Below are 22,234 nucleotides of genomic sequence, written 5' to 3'. Positions count from 1 at the left end.
CGTTTGTTGTAAAGTCAATCAAAACTGAAACAACACATGAATTTCGGTTAAATTATGAATTTATTTACTATAGAGTACGTATTGGATTATGAAAATACATATTAATGATGTGCACGAATAGAGATATCAAGGAATTTACAATAATTGCTTTGAACTTGGAAGAGTTTTTGTTTGAAAACCATTTCTCTAAATCCTGACTGAGTAACAATAATCTATTTGAAATATATTAGAAGAAATAAAACTTAAAGAACTTACACTTGAAGCCCTTCCACAAAGAATGTGAGCAATTTTCTTGTCAAATTTCATATCTATTAATTTAAATGTTCTAACATTTGGTCCAGTTCCAATTCCAAGTTGAGCTTCACCATTGAAACCTGAAACTAATACTTGATTTGATTTTACAAGATGTACAATGGAATGATTTCTTCCACAACTAATTTTAAAATCCTCATAGATTGTCATAACTTCAGTAAAACCCATAAATTTAGTTTTGTATCCTAGCCCCAATTGTCCATACTGATTTGATCCACTCATAAATAATTTGTTTCCTGCAATATATGCACTGAAAAGTGCTCCACATTCAATGGATGAAATTCTCAAACTTGGTTCCAATAATTTGATTTTAACAAAACGATCTTCATATTTGTTTTCAGCTGTTTCACCCAATTGACCTTCAAAATTTGAGCCCATACTGTTATATGAAAATATATTTAACACAAATGTTAATTGAAAAAACTACTTACCCATAAATCTCATTCTGATCTGTTAAAATAATAAAGTGATTTTTTCCACATGCCAAATCAATAATACCATCTTCCTCAAATCCTGTCTTTTTCATGTAAACCATTGTTTTTTGTGGTTTGAAAAACACTTGTGAAGTTGCAGTCTGTCCTATCCAATATCCAGTATTGGAGTATTCGTTTGGAACTTTGGAAAATACATAAACATCTCTTAAATTTACAACAAATACTGAAAAATTCAATCCAGAACCAACCATTGAAATGAAATTATTATCTGATTTTAAATATTCCTTTGGGAATTTATCATTTCCAAGCTGTACAAAACCAGTTCCCAACAATCCACATATATAAATATTTGACCTATTTGTCACAACAGAAATATGATTCGATCCACAAGATAAATGTGTAATTGTCTCAGTCTTGAATTTTTTAGTGTTAACTACAGTAGGTTCGTCCACAATAAATTCAGTTCCACTACTACTGTAATATGAGTTATAGTTACTATTTTGCACCTTTTTGATCTTCCTTGCAGTTATATCTAATCCAATAAAATTTGATGCATTGTAACCAGCTACAAATAATGAATTATCATGAGTGAGGAATGCTGTAAAATCATCACCAGCACCAATTTGTGTAATGAATTTTTCATTCTTTAATGTAGTTTTCAATCCGTTATTAATGACAAATTCGTTATCAATAATTGATGGTTTTCCAAATAATTGTCCTATATTATTATTATTGTAATCAGAGTAATATATTAATAATTGATAGGAATTTACAAAATGACAAATTTAGATATCAATATTCCTCCTTTCTACAATAAAACATACCATAGCTATTATCACCGGTTGAGTAAACATCGTGTTGTGGAATAGATGGAGCCATTTTTTTAATTTTTATTAGTACACAAGTCATTACGAGTTCCACAAGTTCAAAGTAGCTTTTGTGGATGACACTATTTTACTTGAAATGGCAGTACGAGGATGCTAGTATGACTTTATTGTTTTCAATTTATTTACATTGATGTCACTGAAAATCTTTCCTTCAAAAATCCTGTTGTTTGTGTTGAGATTGGGAGTGGCTGTTTGGTTGTTCCGTGAGAGATCACAAAGTTGCAATTATAAGCCAAGGTGGAAGGTGTTGTTTGGGATGGTAAATATGTCTTATTTTCAGAAGAAATGTGCAAAAGGTCATCAAATTTAAGCATACCTAAAGGAGCTGTTTCATATCCAAGAGTTTCATTAGCTTTTGAGTTCCAAAGTAAAAGTCTTCCTCCAAAATCAAGAGAGTAAACAAGAATAGGAGCCCCACATAAATTCAAGATTCCCTTGATGTAGGTTTCAGTTGCCTCACTGAATTTACCATCTTCACTGACTGTAGAAACCTTATGAATGTCACTTCTTGGAGGCATGGAACCACTTGCACGATTCATATCCTCAATTTCTGATGAAATTGAATGATATCCGACAGGACATTTGGTGAAAGGACTTTCTGTGTTGTGTAATTTGAAATTAGATGATTGAGCAGTTGGTTCTGTGTTGAAAATAGTTTTCAGACCTGGTAAAGCTAAACGAGAAATAGATGGCAATCTTTCTAACCTTGGTGGAGTTGGTATGAGTGGCTTTTCTGTTTCTTCCTTTCTAAGAATAAGGAATGGACATTTAGAAACACCAATAGAAAGATACAAGCTTTCAAGTTGATCAATAGCTTCTTTGTGTGGTTTAACTTTTGTAGAATCTTCAATTGGTAACCCTTTTTGTAATCTAGTAATGCAGAAAGAAATATAAGCATCCAAAAGTGCCCAGAATTGATAATTGACATCATCATCGGTCATCAATTTGTGAATAATGTAAGCCTTTCCATCTTCAAACTTTGAAGATGGTTTAATGTCAGAAGTAGAAAGCCATTTTCTTAATAATTCAATCTTGGTTGTTCTCACATCAGTTTCTTCCAAAGAACGAGTTTCATTCTCTATATGAGGCATCAAAGGAGCAAGTCTCAAATTATCAGGAGGTATTTCCATAGTTTTAACACGTTTAGGAATATTCTCAGCATTGATATTAGAAGATGAAGATGGGAATGGGCAAGAAACTGGTGGTTGATATGAATGATTGTTGTGATTGTTGGAAGGAGGGAAAACATGATGAACATTGGAGAAGGTTCTTCCACTAAATGGACAAACTTTTCCAATAGTATTTGGATTCATTGTTGGGTGTTGATATCCAACTGGGATGATGGTTTGTTGAGGAATTTGATGTGGATGATGAGGTAATGCATATTGTGGAGTTGGTATTATTGGAGTTGTGTTGTTATTGTTACTACTAGTCTTGTTGTTGTTAGCACTCTTGTGACCGAATGGACAAACACCTGCTTTTGGTTGCTGAACTTGTTGAGAAGGCATTTGCATCATTGGTTTTGGTGAAATTGGTTTAAAGTTATTGACAAATTGCATTGGTTGAGATGGAGGTGGAAGAATTGGTTGAGACTTGGCCTTTGTTGATGGCTTCTCTTTGAGTGGAGCAATTGGTCTCAAGTTTGTTGTTGTGATGACTGGTTTTGGTTGAATATGCATGACTTGTTGTTGTGGTTGATTAGAGAGTATGATAATTGGTGATTGTTCATTGGTAGAAGTATTTCCAACAAATTTTCTCTTTCTTCCTCTCTTTTTACTTGGTACATCAAAACATTCCAATCCTAATGTAGCACATCTCTTGCATGGTCTCTTGTCTTTTTGATAAATCAATATGATAGGAAGAAGGAAATAATTAATAAATTACAACAAGCTTTTTAAAAACAAACCTTCACAACAAGCGTGGCTCTTCTTACAATGTTCGCATGCCTTCTTTGAAATTGATCTTTTTCTTCTCTCAGAGTCTGATAAATCTTCTTCTTCATCAACATTCCTTGGTGGAGGTTGAATAATTACCGGTTCAAAAGTAATTGAATTATTTTCTGGTTCCTTTACCATGATGATATTTTCAAATAATATTCACTATCCAAAGGAATAATCCAAGGAAAGAATTTTTCTATTGTTTTTAATTGATTTTGTTTCTTCCTATTGATGAGGATTCAAAGGTTGATGATTCTGATGCAATCAGTATTCAGGTAGGTAACAATACAATTTTTTTATTTCCCATTTATTTTTTTCCCCGTACTGGCTATTGCGGCCTTCTTTGCGCAATTCTTAACCCGATTCTTGTATTATTATGGAGCAATAAGAGAAAAAAGGCTAAATAGTGGACACTTGAAAGTCAGCAACAGAGATTATTTATTATTTTGTAAGATTTAAACTGAGTTTACAATTTCATAAATTATTCCATTTGATTGGACTTGAAGAATCAAGATACGGAAGGAGAAAATATTTTCTTTCCAAAGTCAGATCAAACAAATTTTCTTTTTATCGATCAGCAATTTCAACTCCTAAAAAGAGATCTAACAACCAATCAGGAAGAAGGACAGCTCTGAAGTTTGAACAGAGTTTAGTTTGAGTTTGTGTTTTAGTAATGTTGATTTGAATTCATCAACAAATAATAGAATTCGAAATGTTCAATGCTTAAAGTTAGGCTTAATAACATTTGTGATATTCGGTAGAGGTATTTTGAGATACGTGCTTCGTTTCATACTCTGTTGAAATTATAATTTTGTTGAATGAATCCGCTCAGTTTTTCTGTGATCACCTTCCTTTAATTCATTGTTCATTTTTACTTGATTTTGAAATGGCGCCAACACTTACATTCAGAAGATCTAAGATGATGGAATAAAAGTTGCTTTGGCGCCATCAGAATAAACTGCCGCCAATTTTATTTACGTTTTGAAAAATAAACAATTCATAAAAAAACAACATAGTTCCATTAGATAGGTTCCGAAGAATTAAACTTATCAATACAATCATCATGCAGAATCAAGCTTCATCACTTTACTTAGATACCGTGATTGGTTTTAATGGCACAGTCAATACCGGATTACACCTTCATCCAAATCAAAAACATATTATCTATCCCCTTGGTTCAACAGTGGTCATTAAGGAATTTGAAAACCTTGGGGTAGATGAGTTTCTTTCGGGTCATAATGGTCCTATCAGCTGCTTGGCTATCTCAAAGACTGGTAGATTTATTGCAACAGGACAAACAACCCATATGGGATTTAAGGCCGATATTATCATTTGGGATTTCGAGGAAAGAAGACTTCTTCATAGATTAAATCTTCACCATGCTAAGGTAGAATGCCTCTCATTTAGTGAAGATGAACAACTTTTGGTCAGTGTTGGTGGTAGAGATGACAATAATATTACTGTTTGGTACGTTCAAACTGGTAAGCCTGTTTGTGGTACGACAACAACAGCCCTCGGAACTTGTGTTCAATTTTTCCATAACGATAGAAGCACATTCATGGTTGCTGGAAAGCAAATGTGCAAAGTTTATACAATTGATTTTGTTAATAAGAGATTGGACTTTATCGATTGCAATCTTGGACAAGTTAAAAGAATATTTTCATGCTTACTCATTGATGATGAAGACAGTTATGCATATATGGGATCTACAACTGGTGATATTATTTGTGTTCAATTAAAAGGTCCTAAAAACTTTAAGTTTATGGGTCCAAAAGAAAAGATTGTTCAAGGTGTTGAGAGTTTGTGTTTCTCTCCATCTGGAAAATCAATATTTATTGGTGGTGGCGATGGTAGTGTCACTGTTGTTGCAAAAGATACTCTCCTTAAAATTAGCTCTACAATTCTTATGGGTGGTGTGACATCAATTTGTGCTAGAGAAAGTGACAACATATTAATTTGTGGAACAAACCAATCTGTCATTTATGCAATGAAGGGATCAGGTAAACTTGAAGCTACATTAATTGCTACTTGCCATAGCCATAGAATTAACGATGTTTGTTATCCAAGAGAAGCTAGTGAAATTATTGCAACATGCTCAATTAATGATATTAGAGTTTGGAATGTTCTTAAATCAAAGGAGCTTCTTAGAATTCAAGTTCCAAACTTGGAATGTAACTGCATCACTTTCAGTCCAACTGGTAATGCTATCATCAGTGGTTGGAGTGATGGAAAAATCAGAGCTTTTGGTCCTCAAAGTGGTAAATTATTATATGTCATAAATGACGCACACAAGATTTTGGGTCAAAAGAAGGTATCAGGAAGATTGGTAGGTGTGACAGCTATCACCATGTCTAGTGACTCTGAGAGAATTGTAAGTGGTGGTAGTGACGGTCAGGTTAGAGTTTGGCAAGTAGCAAAATCCTCACAAACATTAGTAGCTTCAATGAACGAGCACAAGGCAACCGTAAACTCTATCCATATTAGAAGAGACAATTCTGAATGCGTGACATCAAGCGACGATGGCACCTGTATTGTTTGGAATTTGGACAAGTTTGTGAGAGCAAACATTATTTATGCTCCAACTTATTTCAGACAAATTTGTTATCTTAATGACGAATCTCAATTGTTGACTTGTGGATCAGATAAGCAAGTAACCTATTGGGATGCATATGATTGTACAGCTATCAGAGAATTAAGAGAAGCCGAAGAAGATGAAATGAATGCTCTAGATATTGATTACGATGGTCAATACTTTGTGTCGGGTGGTAAACAAAAGGTTGTCAATGTTTGGCACTATGACAACGGTGAAATTGTTCAACAAGGTTTAGGACATGCAGGAAATATCACAAAAGCAAAGTTTAGTCCTTGTGGACGATTTATTTGTAGTGTCGGAGAAGAAGGAGGTGTATTCATTTGGCGACCACATTTCCATCCTTAATAAATATTTTGTAAAAGACAACTTTCTAATTCCTCTGTAACAATATCTCTAACAATCTAATCAAATGTGAGTTCTAATTACAGAGAGAATTTGATGTTTAGAGAGTTCCAAACGCGCTTCTACTGAATTATTTCAAAAAAATAGCAGTAATTCACTAACAAAAACAATAAGGAAGATGACAAACCAAACCAATATCAAAGTTTGTGTCCGATGTCGTCCATTCATTGCAAACGAACTGCTTGAAATGCAAAATAAGGAACCTCCATTCTATATTAACGAAAATTCAATTGAATTGAAAAATCAAGATCCCACCTTGACAAAATCAATGAATTTTGGTAGGTATCAACAATTTACTAATTCTCTTAAACCTTCTTGTAGATTTTGTCTTTGATGAATTATCAAATACAAAAGATATATATGACAAATTACTTTCGGAAATGGTTCCTTCTGTTTGTGAGGGATACAATGTAACTACATTTGCCTATGGACAAACAGCCTCAGGTAAAACATTTACGTAGGTTGATTTTAAAATTGTTAATCTCTGATTAATAATACATTTAAATCTATAGAATGAAAGGAACCAATGATAAACCAGGTCTCATTAGATTGGCAATCCGAGATGTTTTTGATCAAATCAAAAATAGTGTATGTAATTTAAAGTATAATTTATAATTGCAATATTTATTATTGTGTATTAAGGAAGGAGAAAATAGAACGTTCCTTATCAGAGTTTCATATTTGGAAATTTATAATGAAAAAGTGAGAGATTTATTATCACCAGAGCAAAGATATGTAAATATTTTCGTTGATAAGAATGTATGTAAATAATATTTTGAATAGATTGAATATTGAACTTAATATTATTAGAAAAACTTGTCATTCGATCATTTAACTGAGGAAATTGTAAGATCTGAACAAGAAACAATGGATATTATTTCTAGAGGTACTTCTCATATTATGGTGGCCAAGACAGTAGCAAATGATGCTTCATCAAGATCACACACTATTTTCAGAATGATTGTAGAAAGAAAAGATGAACTTGCAGTGGATAATGCTCAACAATTACAATCATCACTTGCAAAGAAAGCTAAATCTAAACAAATTGTAAGAATAGGAAATCTTAATTTGGTTGACTTGGCAGGTAGTGAAAACAGTAGTGAACAAGCAGATTATAATAGAAAGAGAGAAGGTCAAAATATTAACCTTAGTTTACTTCATCTTAAAGAAATTATTACAAAATTATCAAATGGAGAAAAGTAAGTTTTGAAAATACTTTGAATCTAATATCATTGAAGAGTTACATCCTTCCGTAATTCAAAACTCACAAGAATTCTTGGAGACTCACTTGGTGGAAATGCAAGAGTAGCTGTCGTTTGTGCAATCTCACCAGATCCAGTAAAATTAAAGGAAACGAAGAGAACACTAGAATTTGGAAGTAATGCTCAAAAGATTTCAATCAAACCAACTGTTAATAGTGAATGTGATAATGCTCTTATTATGAAATATCAAACTGAATTGGAAACTTTACAAAGTGAGCTTGCCATGCTGAAAGACAAACTCACCAACCAAAGTAACACCCAAGTTGAAAAGGAAGAAACAGAGGAAGAAGTTAAGGAGTTGGAAAGAATCATGTCAGACTTGACTGATTCTATGGTTACCAACAAATCACTAGAAGCTAGGCTTCAAGATATTGAAAAAGAAAAAAGGGATCACGAAGAAAGAATCAGACAAATGGAAGAAGAAAGAGCAAAGCTTCAAGAACTATTACAAATTGAAGAGGAAAGAAAAAGAATGCAAGAGGAAGAATCGAAAAGCAAGGAAGAAACTCTCTATTTACTTCAACAAGAAACAGCCAGTATGAGTTTACAATTGGAGGAAATTATCTCAAGCAAGAATAATATTGAGGCAGAATCAAAGAGAAGAGAACTTCAAATTCACGATTTGATGAATTATAATCAACTTTTAGAACAAAAGACAATTAATGAGGAAAGTTCAAGAAGAAGAGCAGAAGAAATGATTTCAGACCAGAACAAACAAATTGAAAGTTTCAAACAAGTAAATGAACACTTTGAAAGAGAATACCAGAAGGAGAAGATGGCAAAGGAAGAAGCGTCCAAGGTGATTCAACAAAAGATGGAGGAAATGCAAAATATGCAACAACAGTTAAGCTCAACAAGAACTGAAAAGGAAAATTATGAAATGCAAATTAAGACTTTGAATGACAACATGTCAGCTATGTACAATATGTGGAAAGAGGATTTCGATAGGGAAATTAGCATACGAGAAAAGGAAAAGAATCAACTTGATGAACAAATTGCTCGTCTTACATCACTATTGGAGGAAAGAGATTTGGAAATTAAGAAACTTCAAGAGAATTGTAAAACTCAAGACTATTTACAACATTTTGTTGATACATTGGAGAAGGACATGAAGAGTTACAAGCAACAACTTGAAATTTCAGAGATTGAACTTTCAAGTACAAAGAAGAAATCTTTGGATACTTTCAGAGATAATATAGAACTCAAAAAGAAAGTTACAAGTTTGGAAAATGAATTGGAAGCATTGAAATTACATTTTATTGTAAACTTTGGTCAAGAAAGCTTGCCAAAATCACCAAAGCCCAATGCTTCAAACTCTTCAAACTTCTTTGAGGCGAATAATATTTCAATTCCATTGGGTAGTAACACAAATCAAACAAGTAGTAGTAATATGTCCAACGTGAAAACACCATCAGCTGTATTGTCATCACTTGCTGTGAATGTACCGCCACCACACAATCAAACAAATATTAGTCCAACCTCATCACCAACTCTTTCAACTACTGCAACTGTTTCCAACAATACTGCTCCTTCAGTTTCTCAAAACTCTTCAGGACCCGTACCTCGAACTGTTCAACCATCCAGTACTATTTCATCCATTACAAGTACTCCACCATTAAGTAATGCATCAACACCACTACAAAACAAAACACCAAGCAGTGTTGGATCTACACCAGTTATGAATTCAAACCCGATTAGACCATCCACTCCTGTGAGTACAACTCCTTCGTATGCTACTCCTCAAAAAACACCAACGTTTAATTCGACTCCTCACAGTGGTAGTACTACTAGTTCAGTAAGATCAACACCAGTTAATTCTGCCTATTCGACTCCTCCTCCGCTTTCTAACACATTCTCTCCTGTAAGACCTAGTACCCCAACAGTTACACCACCTCAATATAATCAACAAACAACTCTTTCTCAACAAATTTCCAGTAATTATCAAATGAATCAACAGTTGCCAAGTAGTAGACCAGTAACTTCTCAAAGTAATTCATCAACTTATTCTAGTAATCCATTTAATAATAGTATTGGTGGAATGAGAGAAGAAACTAAAACTTATTCAAACAATAATCCATATGAATACTATCCATCCACTACTGCAACAAATCAACCAAGTAATACTGGATCTTATCAACAATCCAATTCTTACAATTCAACTAATCCACACCTATATACTACTAATAACATTCCAATTAATAATCAAAGATCACAATACTCAGTTCCAAATTCAACAACAGGAAATAGATTGAGTATTAATACACAAAATGTTCAACCAAGTTCAAGTGTAAATCAAAGAGGTTTGGATTCACCAACAATGGTCAATATTCCTCCCTCTTCTTATTCAAGACCTCAATCAACAGGAAGTTTCCAACCAAGACAAGGTTCTCTTCCACCATCTCCAATGCAGAACAATAGAGTCTCACTTCCTCAACAAACACAACAACAACCACCAGTTAACTCATTTAACAATAATTTCACTAGTAGTCAACAGTCTACACAGCAACCAACCAATCAGCCCCCTCCATTTAATAGCAGTCAATCAGTTAATCAACAATCTGCATTAGTGAGAAATAGACCTAGAAATTTCAACACTGTTCCCTCAACTGGTAATCTCTATCCAACACTACCAGCAACACATTCCTCAAATTCTTCTTCAATTAATAATAATAACACTCATAATACAGTTAGTTATCCTACTCCAACAGTTACATCAAGTGGTGGTAACTCTCGTCCTCCATCTCCTTCAGTTTATAGAGTAACAGGAGAAAAGGCATTCAAGGCAAAAGAAGAACGTGAACAAAATGAAGAGCCTGAAGGACCTATTGTCGGAATTAATGAAAAATCTGGATCAAGACCAAAGAGAAGTTTGTCAATTTCAAAATTAATTGGTCTTGTTAGAGGTGATGATAAGAATTCATTGAAATAGTTCAATAGTATTAGAAATCTTTTTTTAATTCCTGTATTTGTAATCTTGTCTTTTTAACTTGTTCTGAAAGGGATATTAATTCTTCCAAAGCATCTTTTGAATAAACTTCTAATTGTTGTACACTAGCTTGACATGATTGAATTACATTCTTGTATTTTTCATTGGTTTGTGTAAAGGCATGAATCTTTGATGAGGTTCTATATTTGAAATTTACATTTTTAGTATTAATTAGATTTTCAATTTCTACACGAAGAGGAGATGATAAATTAATAGGAAGACTAGATATTGATGATGTTGTTATATTAATATTTCTAAATGAATAATTATATTCTACAAGTGATGGTGATGATGATGCATGATTTCCGAATAATCCAAACAAGAATTTATCACAATTTAATGCTCTCATCAAATTGTAAACTAAATTCATTTCGTTCATAGTCATGGTATTTAAATTAGTGTCAGGTCTAAATTTAAAGTAACCACAAATTGATATATTCTTATTGTTAGCAAGTATTGTATTTAATTCTTTATCCCAATAATAATTATTTAAAATTATAAAATCATCAAGAATACAAGTTGATCCGAGTAATAATCCATGAACATCACTCGATGACTCCATCATACATCTCAAGAGAGAAGATAATGTAAATCGATGGATTTTAACTTGTGTCGTTGAGTTCGGAGATGTAAAAGTGTGATTAGCACCACCACTACTACTGCTGGTGGCTAACGGTGATGAAGGAATGACATGTTGTTGCATTTTTTATTGTAAACAAAGTAAATAAATATTTAATAAATGTTGAATTAAATAGCTTAGTTTTGATCTAGAAGGGTTTTAAGCTTTGAATGAATTTGAAATTGTTCCTTTTCTCTCTTTGACATGTATTTCAATCTTCTAAGTTCCAATTCTTTTTGTTTGTGAGTGTAAAATTCTCTTTGTAATCTATCAAAGTCCAAGAATAATTGTCTTGAAACATGTTTATCTAACTTAGTTTGTGAATCTAACTTATCCCTAATAATATTCATTTGATCCTTATAACTTTCATTTTAGATTAAATATTATTAGAATCCATCATCACACAACTTACAAATTAGAAATAGAATCCTTTCTATCTTGTAATTTACATTGCATATCACGTTCTTTCTTCTTTAAACTATTTACAGTTAAAACTAAATTTTCCTTTTCAATTCTATTACTGTGTGATAAATAATGTCTCATGAGAGATTCTTCCTTAGCTTGTGCATTAATCATTGTTTTGTGAATGAATGAATTATGTTCTTCCTCTAATTTATCTCTCTGAATTTTGAGCATTTTCTTTCTGTGTTTGATTGAGAAGGTTTCATCCTTTGGTGTTTCTTGTGATTGGAATGAAGGATCATCCAATTGGGGAATATAGGCATGAACTCTCTTCTTTTCTAATTGAATAAACCAATCAAGGAATTTAATAATTTCATAGGGTTCTCTATCTATTAATTTATGTATTTCAATATTCCTCAATATGAATGAATGTTTGTACTTTTCTTTGAGGTATGTTATTAATTCCACCAGATTGTATTGATTTTGAGATATAGTTAATGTCTTGTCTCTAATAAACTTAGGGTATTGCTTAGGATTTGTATTCGGATTGTCTTTACTAATGGATTCATATAGAATTATAAACAGTGATGGAGAACAATCCGTTATCGATGAAACTCTTCTATGAACTGTTGTTGTATATTGATCCAACCACTTATTAATCAAGGCACAATAATAAGCGTTCGGATTTTCAGTCATTTGTTCATCATAAACATCATCCCTACTAGAATTTTCATCCTTAGAGCTTACAGTCCCAGAAGAATTCCCTCCACTATTATTTGTATTACTACTACTACTTGAATGGGATAAATTCCTTGATGAATGATGGGAAAGTGATGAAGAAGAGCTTGAATGTTTGCTCATTTTTTTTAAATTTTTTTCTAAGGATTTTTATAACGTCTATAAACTGTAAATTTTTAGTTTCCCGCCTTAATTTTGGGTTATTGAATTCAGTTATTATTGGTTAATGATTGATGATTGACAGTGGAACATTGGTCACACTCAACTCCATGTTGGTGAATTACAATTCAGTGTTAGGATCTTACTATACTTTGTGAATGTAATTAGCTTTTGTACAAACGTCAATTCATATCAGAATAAGTTGGAAATTAGAGAGTTAAGGATCCAATTACAAATAGTTGTTCTACAATGATAGTCTCCCTTGCTTGAAGCGTACTTTCCTTAGGTTTGAGTTTTCGTAGGCCTTCTCAGTGTTATCATTTCTTCTTCTGAGTGTAGTACATACTTATCACAAAGGTAATATGCAGGGTTTGAGTTTCAAAATCGTAGTTGTTCAAATATAAACTCTCCTCATTTTTAAGGAAAGTCAGCCTAATCCATTATCTTCCGATTAAATATCACCGTTGTAATCATTGTTGGTGTCCTCCCTTGATAGAAAATGTCGTTTTTTTCTGGTAATATATTTCTCAACAAACAGTTCAAAATTCTACATTTCCTTCCACAATATTGATAGACATTGTTTTATTCATATTTTCTTTTTAATGAGAAACATTCTGATGATGGTTATTTCTCTTTCGTTCACATGTACCAACCTCATGTTGTTCTTGTGGTACCCACCAACTAACATCTCTTTTTCCAAACAAGCTCTTGGATTCTTTAGCAGAGGAACCTTTGAAAAATTACCTCAGACCACCACTTTGAAATCCGAACGTTAGCTTTTCTCCCACACACAGGATTACAATGTAAAATAAGAAAGCTGCACAATTCTTCAATGAACATGTTGAGGCTAATTGCAATGGTTGGGAAGATATTAGGTGGGTAGTTGAGGACTATAAATTCGCTCAGGGTTGGATTGAGTGATAAAACCCTCTCGAAAAAAAGAGCACGAGAAGTACTTCTTTTTCTCTTGAGCATCTCTAAAAACAATACACTCTAGAAACTAATACACAATTTTGTTGAAAAACAGTAGTTAAATGTTTGTATTTGTCTTTCATTGTCATTAATCAACAATTGTCAATTCAAAAAAGAATGTACTCTCCATCACCTTCTAACAAATCCTACATGGTTTATGCCAATAATAAGGCTAATACCACCACCAATCCATCATCCAATTCTACAACCACCACAGGAGGAGCAGCAGTAACAGGTCATTCTGCTTCAACCACCAATAATCCATTGAATAGTTTATTGAGTGCTGCTTCTTTATTATTGTCCGATGATTCAAATTCCAACTCTCTGAATCAAACAACCTCACCAACAGTATCTGAATCATCATCCAATTCTACACTTGTTACAGCTACAAATACTACTACAACCACTACTACCATTCCTAATCCTAATAATAATAATAATAATGGTAAAATGATGAATAATAATCAACCATCACCATCTGATATGTTTGATGGTTATTTAGAATTACAAGATGGTACAAGATATTATGGTAAATTATTTGGAGCTAATAAGTGTTTAATTGAAAATGATTCCAATTGGAATTCACCATTTTCTGTGAGTGGTGAATGTGTTTTTACAACTGCAATGGTTGGTTATCCTGAATCATTGACTGATCCTTCTTATCATGGTCAAATTTTAGTTTTAACTTTTCCACTTGTTGGTAATTATGGTGCACCAAATTTCAAAACAACAGTTTCTAATAATGGTAATAAGAATTTAGATGAATTTGGATTGCTTCCAAAATTAGAAAGTGATAAGATTCATATTAGAGGTTTAATAGTTCAAGATTATTCACATAATTATTCACATTATGAAGCAATTTGTTCACTTCATCGTTGGTTACAAGAATATAATATTCCAGCTCTATATCACATTGATACGAGAGCAATTACAAAGAAATTGAGAGATGAAAAATCAATGTTAGCAAGAATTGTTACAAATATTAATTATGAACATGAACTTTCTATTAAAGGTCTTGCTCCTTTACAATGGTATGATCCAGGTCAAGATGTTGAAATTATTAAGAAAGTAACTTGTAAAGATGTTACTATTTATGGTAAAGGTAATAAGTTTAAAGTTATTGCTATTGATTGTGGTATGAAATATAATATTATTCGTGAACTTGTTAAAAGAGATGTTGAATTGAAAGTTGTTCCATATAATTATAATTGGTTAGAATTAGATGTTAATAATTCAAACAATAATAATACCAACAATGATAATAATACTAATAATAATAATACTAATAATACTAATAATACTAATATTGATGGTATTTTTATTAGTAATGGACCTGGTAATCCAAATAATTTCCATGAAACTATTTCAATTTTATCTGAATATATTTCATTAGTTCAACAACAACAACAAGTTCCAATTATTCCTATTTTTGGTATTTGTTTAGGTAATCAATTGGTTGGTAAAGCTATTGGTGCAAGTGTTTATAAATTACCATTTGGTAATAGAGGTCATAATCAACCTGTTATTGATCAATTAACACGTAAATGTTTTATCACTTCACAAAATCATGGTTATGCTATTGATAATCAAACTTTACCTTCAAATTTCAAACCATATTTCATTAATGCCAATGATCAATCTAATGAAGGTGTTTATTGTTTGAATTTACCAATTTTTACAGCTCAATTTCATCCAGAAGCTAAAGGTGGACCAAGTGATACTTTCTTTTTATTTGATCAATTTATTGATTTGATCAAATTAAAGATTTCAAACAAGTTACATCGTGTTAAAAATTTTGAATCTAAATATAGCAAAGTATTTATCAAACATCATAAGAATATGAAAACTAAATTCAATCAATTATTGAAATCTGTTGAAGATACTTCAGATATTTCAACTCCAATTTTAAAACAACAAGAATCTTTAATGAAGAAGAGTATTTTTAATCAATCAATTATTCAAGAAGAAAAGAAACTCTCAACTCTTGATGAAAAGAAGAAGGTATTACCAAAGAAGGTTATTATTTTAGGTTCAGGTGGTTTACAAATTGGTCAAGCAGGTGAATTTGATTATTCAGGATCACAAGCTATTAAAGCACTTAAAGAAGAAGGAATTTATACAATTTTAGTTAATCCAAATATTGCTACAGTTCAAACATGTAAAGAATTGGCTGATAGAGTTTATTTCGGGGCAGTTACACCTGATTTTGTTGAAAAAGTCATTAAGAAGGAGAATGCAGATGGTTTACTTTTATCATTTGGTGGTCAAACTGCATTAAATTGTGGTGTTCAATTACACAAATCAGGAGTTTTAGAAGAATTGAATTGTAGAGTATTAGGTACACCTGTTCAATCAATTATTGATACTGAAGATCGTGATATTTTCAATCAAAAGATGCGTGAAATTTCACAACCAATTGCTGATTCAAAGGCATGTGATAATGTTGAAGAGGCAATTTTAGCAGCCTCTCACATTGGTTATCCAGTAATTATTAGAGCAGCATTTGCATTGGGTGGATTAGGAAGTGGATTTGCCAATGATGAACGTGAATTGAGAGAATTGGCAACTCAAGCACTTTCAAGTTCACCTCAAATTCTTGTTGAAAAATCAGTTAAGGGATGGAAAGAAGTTGAATATGAAGTTGTTCGTGATTGTAATGATAATTGTATTACAGTTTGTAATATGGAAAACTTTGATCCAGTTGGTATTCATACAGGTGAATCAATTGTTGTTGCACCATCACAAACATTAAATAATGATGAATATCACATGTTGAGAACTGCTGCTATTAAGGTTATTAGACATTTGGGTATTGTTGGTGAATGTAATATTCAATATGCATTGAATCCATACAGTAAGGAATATGTTATCATTGAAGTTAATGCTCGTTTATCAAGAAGTTCAGCTTTGGCTTCAAAAGCAACTGGTTATCCACTTGCATTTGTTGCTGCTAAACTTTCATTGGGAATGGAATTGATTGATATTAAGAATTCTGTTACTAAGGAAACTATTGCTTGTTTTGAACCTGCATTAGATTATTGTGTTGTTAAAATGCCACGTTGGGATTTGAAGAAATTCACTCGTGTTTCAACTGTCATTGGATCAGCAATGAAAAGTGTTGGTGAAGTGATGGCCATTGGTAGAAATTTTGAAGAAGCAATTCAAAAAGCTATTAGAATGGTTGATACTTCATATAGAGGATTTGATTCTGCCAATTCTTCATTTGATTTGGAAAAGTTGATGAAACAATATTCTTCTTCTTCTAATACTGCTGCTAATACTAATACTACTACTGCTTCTTCAAATCATCACCAACATCACCATCAACAGTATCAATATCACCATCACTCTGGTTCATCTCATAATAGTGTTGGTTCTGCTAATACTAATTATGGTAGTTTTGGATCTGGTTCTACTCATTTTGGAAGCTTTGGTCAAACTCATTATGGTAGTTTTGGATCTAGTTCTCATTCTCACTTATTTAATAGTAGTGTCACTAATCCATTTGCTTTACAACCACAAGTTTCACCAAAAGAAGATATCAAACAAAAGATTATTAGAGAATTAACTCATCCAACTGATCAACGTATCTTTGCTATTTCACTTGCTATGGAACATTTTGAAATGACAGTTGACCAAATTCATCAATTTACTCAAATTGATCGTTGGTTCTTGTACAAATTACAAAATATTATTCAAACTAAGAAGGCATTGGTTGGAATTGGTAAATTATTGAATTCATTACCTGAACTTCCATATCCATTACTTTTACTTTCCAAACAACAAGGTTTCTCTGATTTACAAATTGCTTCAAGTTTACCTTCATTGTTATATCATGAATTTTTACAAGCAATTTTAAAGAATCAAGTTCAATTCCCATATCAATTATCATGTTTCAATAATAATACTAATACTAATAATAATAGTAATAATACTACTACTGATAATACTAATAATACTACTAATAATAATACTAATAATACTCAACCACAATATAAAGATACCTATAAAAATCCACCTAAATTAAGTAAGATTGATAAAGAATTAATGGTTAGATTTATTAGAAAGTATCAATATAAGATTGAACCAATTGTTAAACAAATTGATACATTAGCAGCAGAATATCCAGCACAAACAAATTATCTCTATACAACCTATAATGCAGGTATTAATAGTATTGGAAAGGAAGGAGGTGAAATGATTTATCCAGATCATTGTTATCATCATGATGTTTCATTTAATGATGAAGGTATAATTGTATTAGGAAGTGGTGTTTATAGAATTGGTAGTAGTGTTGAATTTGATTATTGTGGTGTGATGAGTGTTAGAGAATTGAAGAGATTAAATTACAAGACTATAATGATTAATTATAATCCTGAAACTGTTTCAACTGATTATGATGAACCTGATCGTTTATATTTTGAAGAATTAAGTTTAGAAAGAGTTTTAGATATTTATGAATTGGAACATTCACAAGGTGTTATTGTTAGTGTTGGTGGTCAACAACCTAATAATATTGTTTTACCTTTGGATAAACAATGTCATGTTAAAATTTTAGGAACTAGTTCAGATTCAATTGATAAATGTGAAGATCGTTCTAAATTTTCACAACTCTTAGATTCACTTGTTAATGAAAAGACAGGTGACAAATTGGTTTATCAACCTGAATGGGCTAATTTAATTACTATTGAAGATGCTTTAATTTTTGCTAATAAGGTTCAATATCCTGTTTTAATTAGACCTTCATATGTTTTATCAGGTGCTGCAATGAATGTTGCTTATTCAGATTCTGAATTATTACAACAATTATATATGGCTGCTGACGTTTCTAAAGAACATCCAGTTGTCATTTCTAAATTTTATGAAAATGCTAAAGAAATTGAAATTGATGGTGTTGCAATGAATGGTGAAATTATTATTGATGCAATTAGTGAACATGTTGAAAGAGCAGGTACTCACTCTGGTGATGCTACTCTAATTTGTCCACCTTATTCATTGAGTTTTGATATTCAAGATTTAATTAGAGAAAAGGCATCAATGATTGTTAAATCTTTATCAATTAGTGGTCCATTTAATATGCAATTCTTATTTGATAATGAATGTATTCATGATGATGATCAAGAAGAAGAAGAAGAACATGGACAACAACAAGGAATGACTCAATCATTCTCAACAAATTCACTAGATGGATATGATGATAGTTTTGAATCTGAATCTTTATATTTGAAATTATCAAAGAGATTACGTGTTATTGAATGTAATTTGAGAGCAAGTAGATCATTCCCATTCATTAGTAAGACTTTAGATTTGGATTTTATTGCATTGGCTACTAGAATCTTTACTCATCATTTCAATTTACCATCTTCTTCTTCATCATTAGCATCATCATTGGTCAATTCAAATACCATCACAAGCTTACCAGGTAGTAATGTTCCAACTAGAAATTATTATCAACAAATGAATTTACTTGAACAAATTACAATGAAACGTGAACAAGTTGAATCCATTACACATTCTAATACATCATCATTACAAAATAATAGTAATGGTAAAACTGATGATAATGATAGATAGTATTATTACAAAAGAATTTGAAATTATTCAAAGAAAGAGATTTTCCAAATCATTCTATGGATGTAAAGCTCCAATGTTTTCATTTAGAAGATTATTAGATTGTGATCCAAAGTTGGGAGTTGAAATGGCAAGTACAGGTGAAGTAGCATGTTTTGGACAAACAGTTAGAGATGCCTTCTTAAAAGGAATGATGAGTGCCTTCCCTAATTTACCAAATATAGATACAGATAGAAAATCAGTTTTAATTGCTTCATTCCCACATTCAACACGTACAAATATGGATTTAATTAATCATATTTTACAATCCATTTATATTTTATATCAACATTTGAGATTTACAATTTATGTTACTCCATATGTTGGTGAGAAATTATCTCAACAATTACCAAATGTTAAATATCATACTTTACAATTACAACAATATGTTCCACTCATTGATCAACAAGAATTATCTGCTACGTCATCTGCTACATCTTTAATGAGATTTAATGGTATTTGTTTAGCATCTCAATTGAAACTTGAAGAAGAATCTGAAATTTTACGTAAAATTGGAAGTGAAATTGATTTAATTATTGATGTTCCATTCCCAGATCATAATCAAAAACTTTTACAACAACATTATTTAATTAGAAGAAAGGCAATTAATTATGACAAACATTTATTCAATAATTATGAAGTTTTTAATTTATATGTTAAATGTATGAAGGATTTAAAGGATAGAAAATTAACTTTGGATTCTCTTTCTGTTAATCCATACACTCATTATATTAATATTCAAAAACAACATTTAAATTTGTAAATTTATGTTTTCCTTAATACAACTTAACAAATTAATTTAATTTATCTAGATAGACATTAGAGTAATAATAATATCAAGTGAGAGAGAAATTGTTAAAGTAATAAAGTCATTAATAACATCAAAGCAATAATTGAAAAAAGCTCCAACTTGAATTTTCCATCACCTAATTGATTAGCAGTTGAATTTCTTTTCGATTCCATTATTACACCAACATTGGTTGCAATGCATTTTCCATTCTGACAAATTGAACCAGTTACACAACTCACTGCAGCACACGATGAATCATCACTTCCAACTGCTACTATCCTATTATTATTATTATTCAATATTGGAACACACTTTCCATTCTCACAATAGGATCCTACTAAACAACTCACTGCAGCACACGATGAATCAGTATTCAATTTAAGATCGGAATTAGTTTCACTACATTTAGTAACAATGGTGAGGAGAGAAAATAAACACAAACAACACAACAACAATATCAAATTAATAAGGTTGGTTGTACTTTGAGAGCGTTTGTTTGATTGTTGCATTTTTTTAAAAAGAATTTTAATTTGATTTGAATTGGAATCTCAACCTTAAGCTGATGATTTGTACTAACCAATTAAATTCACTGAAAAGATAATGTTTACAATATGAGAAAAAAAAGTATTGGATGCGACACGTTTCGATCGTGTGACCAGGGGGAATGAGGTATCGAAAGACAACTCTAGTGACACAATACTAGGCGGTACAAACCATTATTATCACAATGGAACATGCGTGCCAGAAGTGTACTACCCTTGCTCTCCCATCTGAGCTACACAGCCATGGACCATTTTATTATGAAACATGGAATTATAAATCTGCTGAATAAATCAAGTTGATATTTTGGTTACAAATTAAAAAATTATGATCTATGTGATCATGTGCATGAACATTCTCCTAATGGCATAAATCTCTAAATTTTGTCTTGTTTGAAACAAATTGACAAGCAAATCAGATATCTAATAAGAAAGTTATATAAATTAAAATATTAAAAAAAATGCAACAATATGATGACTCGGAGGAGGAAATTATTCAATCAACACATCATCACAATGATGATTCGGATGATTATATGAATAATGAACATGATGATGATGATGATTATGAACAACAACAACAACAATATGAACATGATAATAATAACAATAATAATAATAATAATAATAATAATGAAATAATAAATCCATCAATAGATAGATATCCCTATTGTATTGTATGGACACCAATACCATTAATAACATGGATATTACCATTTATTGGACATATGGGTATTGCTAATTCAAAAGGTATAATTCATGATTTTGCAGGACCCTATTATATTAGTATTGATGATTTTGCATTTGGAAAACCAACTCGATATTTAAATATTAAAAATCAATTAAATCAAGAACAATTAAAAAACTATGATCAAACTATTAAGAGTAGTGCTAAATGTTTTAGATCTAAAATGTATAATTTCTTTTGTCAGAATTGTCATCATTATACTATACATTGTTTAAATCAATTGAAATTTAAAAATGGAAATATTTCTATATTTGAAATTGGATTTTTAATGTTTTTTTATGGTAAATATGTTAATGGTATGAGTGGTCTATTGAAAACTTGGTTACCTTTTATTATTTTATTTGGAATGGTATGTTTTTAATATTATTAAATTTTAGTATTATAATAATAATATTATTTAATAATATTAATATATTATTTAATATAATATTATACAATGATGATAATGATGAATATATTTAATAGGCATTGGGTTTTTTCATATTCATTCGATTAACAATAGCAAGATTGTAAACGCAATTAATATTCGTATTCATTTTTACACAATTTGACAATATTGTTATCATTAAATTAGATATTACTTGTAATTCTTTATTAAAAACCAAATATCAACATCCATCAAAAGCAATACAAGATAATTTAAATATATTATAAAAAATCAAAGTCAATATGAATCACCTCCTATAAATTATCTATATTCAATATTAGATACAATAAGAGATAAACAAATATTAAATGTATTAATTTAAATCCAAAATTTTTATTTTTTTTTGAATATTTAAAACAAGAAATGTTATTGAACCAATATTATTTGATAATAAATTTGATTATAAAATGAGTTATT

General features: G+C 31.0%; 8 protein-coding genes across 8 annotated transcripts; 5 read left to right on the top strand and 3 right to left on the bottom strand.

The window, feature by feature from the left end:
* Positions 1-101: 101 nt before the first annotated feature.
* NAEGRDRAFT_74314 (uncharacterized protein) lies at positions 102-1,625 on the bottom strand (the record flags this gene model as incomplete). The annotated part of the gene is made up of 4 exons (XM_002670559.1): positions 102-212; positions 256-691; positions 744-1,464; positions 1,571-1,625. 4 exons carry the CDS (start codon positions 1,623-1,625, stop codon positions 102-104), a joined length of 1,323 nt encoding a protein of 440 aa, XP_002670605.1.
* Positions 1,626-1,717: 92 nt separating this feature from the next.
* Positions 1,718-3,785, bottom strand: NAEGRDRAFT_81777 (uncharacterized protein). Its single transcript, XM_002670558.1, has 2 exons — positions 3,540-3,785; positions 1,718-3,467 (listed from the first exon to the last, which is right to left on the bottom strand). Exons 1-2 carry the CDS (start codon positions 3,706-3,708, stop codon positions 1,756-1,758), a joined length of 1,881 nt encoding a protein of 626 aa, XP_002670604.1. The 5' UTR covers positions 3,709-3,785; the 3' UTR covers positions 1,718-1,755.
* An 800-nt stretch (positions 3,786-4,585) lies between these two features.
* Positions 4,586-6,535, top strand: NAEGRDRAFT_59637 (uncharacterized protein). The gene has a single exon (XM_002670606.1). It carries the CDS (start codon positions 4,634-4,636, stop codon positions 6,506-6,508), a length of 1,875 nt encoding a protein of 624 aa, XP_002670652.1. The 5' UTR covers positions 4,586-4,633; the 3' UTR covers positions 6,509-6,535.
* Positions 6,536-6,752: 217 nt separating this feature from the next.
* NAEGRDRAFT_74311 (kinesin-7) lies at positions 6,753-10,756 on the top strand (the record flags this gene model as incomplete). Its single annotated transcript, XM_002670605.1, has 6 exons — positions 6,753-6,843; positions 6,887-7,022; positions 7,078-7,153; positions 7,208-7,324; positions 7,376-7,764; positions 7,804-10,756. 6 exons carry the CDS (start codon positions 6,753-6,755, stop codon positions 10,754-10,756), a joined length of 3,762 nt encoding a protein of 1,253 aa, XP_002670651.1.
* Positions 10,757-11,569: 813 nt separating this feature from the next.
* NAEGRDRAFT_74310 (uncharacterized protein) lies at positions 11,570-12,695 on the bottom strand (the record flags this gene model as incomplete). The annotated part of the gene is made up of 2 exons (XM_002670557.1): positions 11,570-11,795; positions 11,845-12,695. The coding sequence occupies 2 exons, from the start codon at positions 12,693-12,695 to the stop codon at positions 11,570-11,572; spliced, it is 1,077 nt and encodes a 358-aa protein (XP_002670603.1).
* A 1,125-nt stretch (positions 12,696-13,820) lies between these two features.
* Positions 13,821-19,277, top strand: NAEGRDRAFT_59636 (uncharacterized protein; the record flags this gene model as incomplete). The annotated part of the gene is made up of 1 exon (XM_002670604.1): positions 13,821-19,277. The coding sequence occupies one exon, from the start codon at positions 13,821-13,823 to the stop codon at positions 19,275-19,277; it is 5,457 nt and encodes a 1,818-aa protein (XP_002670650.1).
* Positions 19,278-19,357: 80 nt separating this feature from the next.
* NAEGRDRAFT_81774 (uncharacterized protein) lies at positions 19,358-20,196 on the top strand. Its single transcript, XM_002670603.1, has one exon. It carries the CDS (start codon positions 19,402-19,404, stop codon positions 20,074-20,076), a length of 675 nt encoding a protein of 224 aa, XP_002670649.1. The 5' UTR covers positions 19,358-19,401; the 3' UTR covers positions 20,077-20,196.
* Positions 20,197-21,103: 907 nt separating this feature from the next.
* Positions 21,104-21,751, top strand: NAEGRDRAFT_74306 (uncharacterized protein; the record flags this gene model as incomplete). Its single annotated transcript, XM_002670602.1, has 1 exon — positions 21,104-21,751. One exon carries the CDS (start codon positions 21,104-21,106, stop codon positions 21,749-21,751), a length of 648 nt encoding a protein of 215 aa, XP_002670648.1.
* Between the last annotated feature and the right edge of the window lie 483 nt (positions 21,752-22,234).

Source organism: Naegleria gruberi (genome assembly GCF_000004985.1).
Source record: "Naegleria gruberi genomic scaffold NAEGRscaffold_69, whole genome shotgun sequence".
Taxonomy (NCBI): domain Eukaryota; phylum Heterolobosea; class Eutetramitea; order Acrasida; family Naegleriidae; genus Naegleria; species Naegleria gruberi.
The sequence above is the reverse complement of the archived record's forward strand: the minus strand, read 5'-3'. Positions and strand labels throughout refer to the sequence as shown.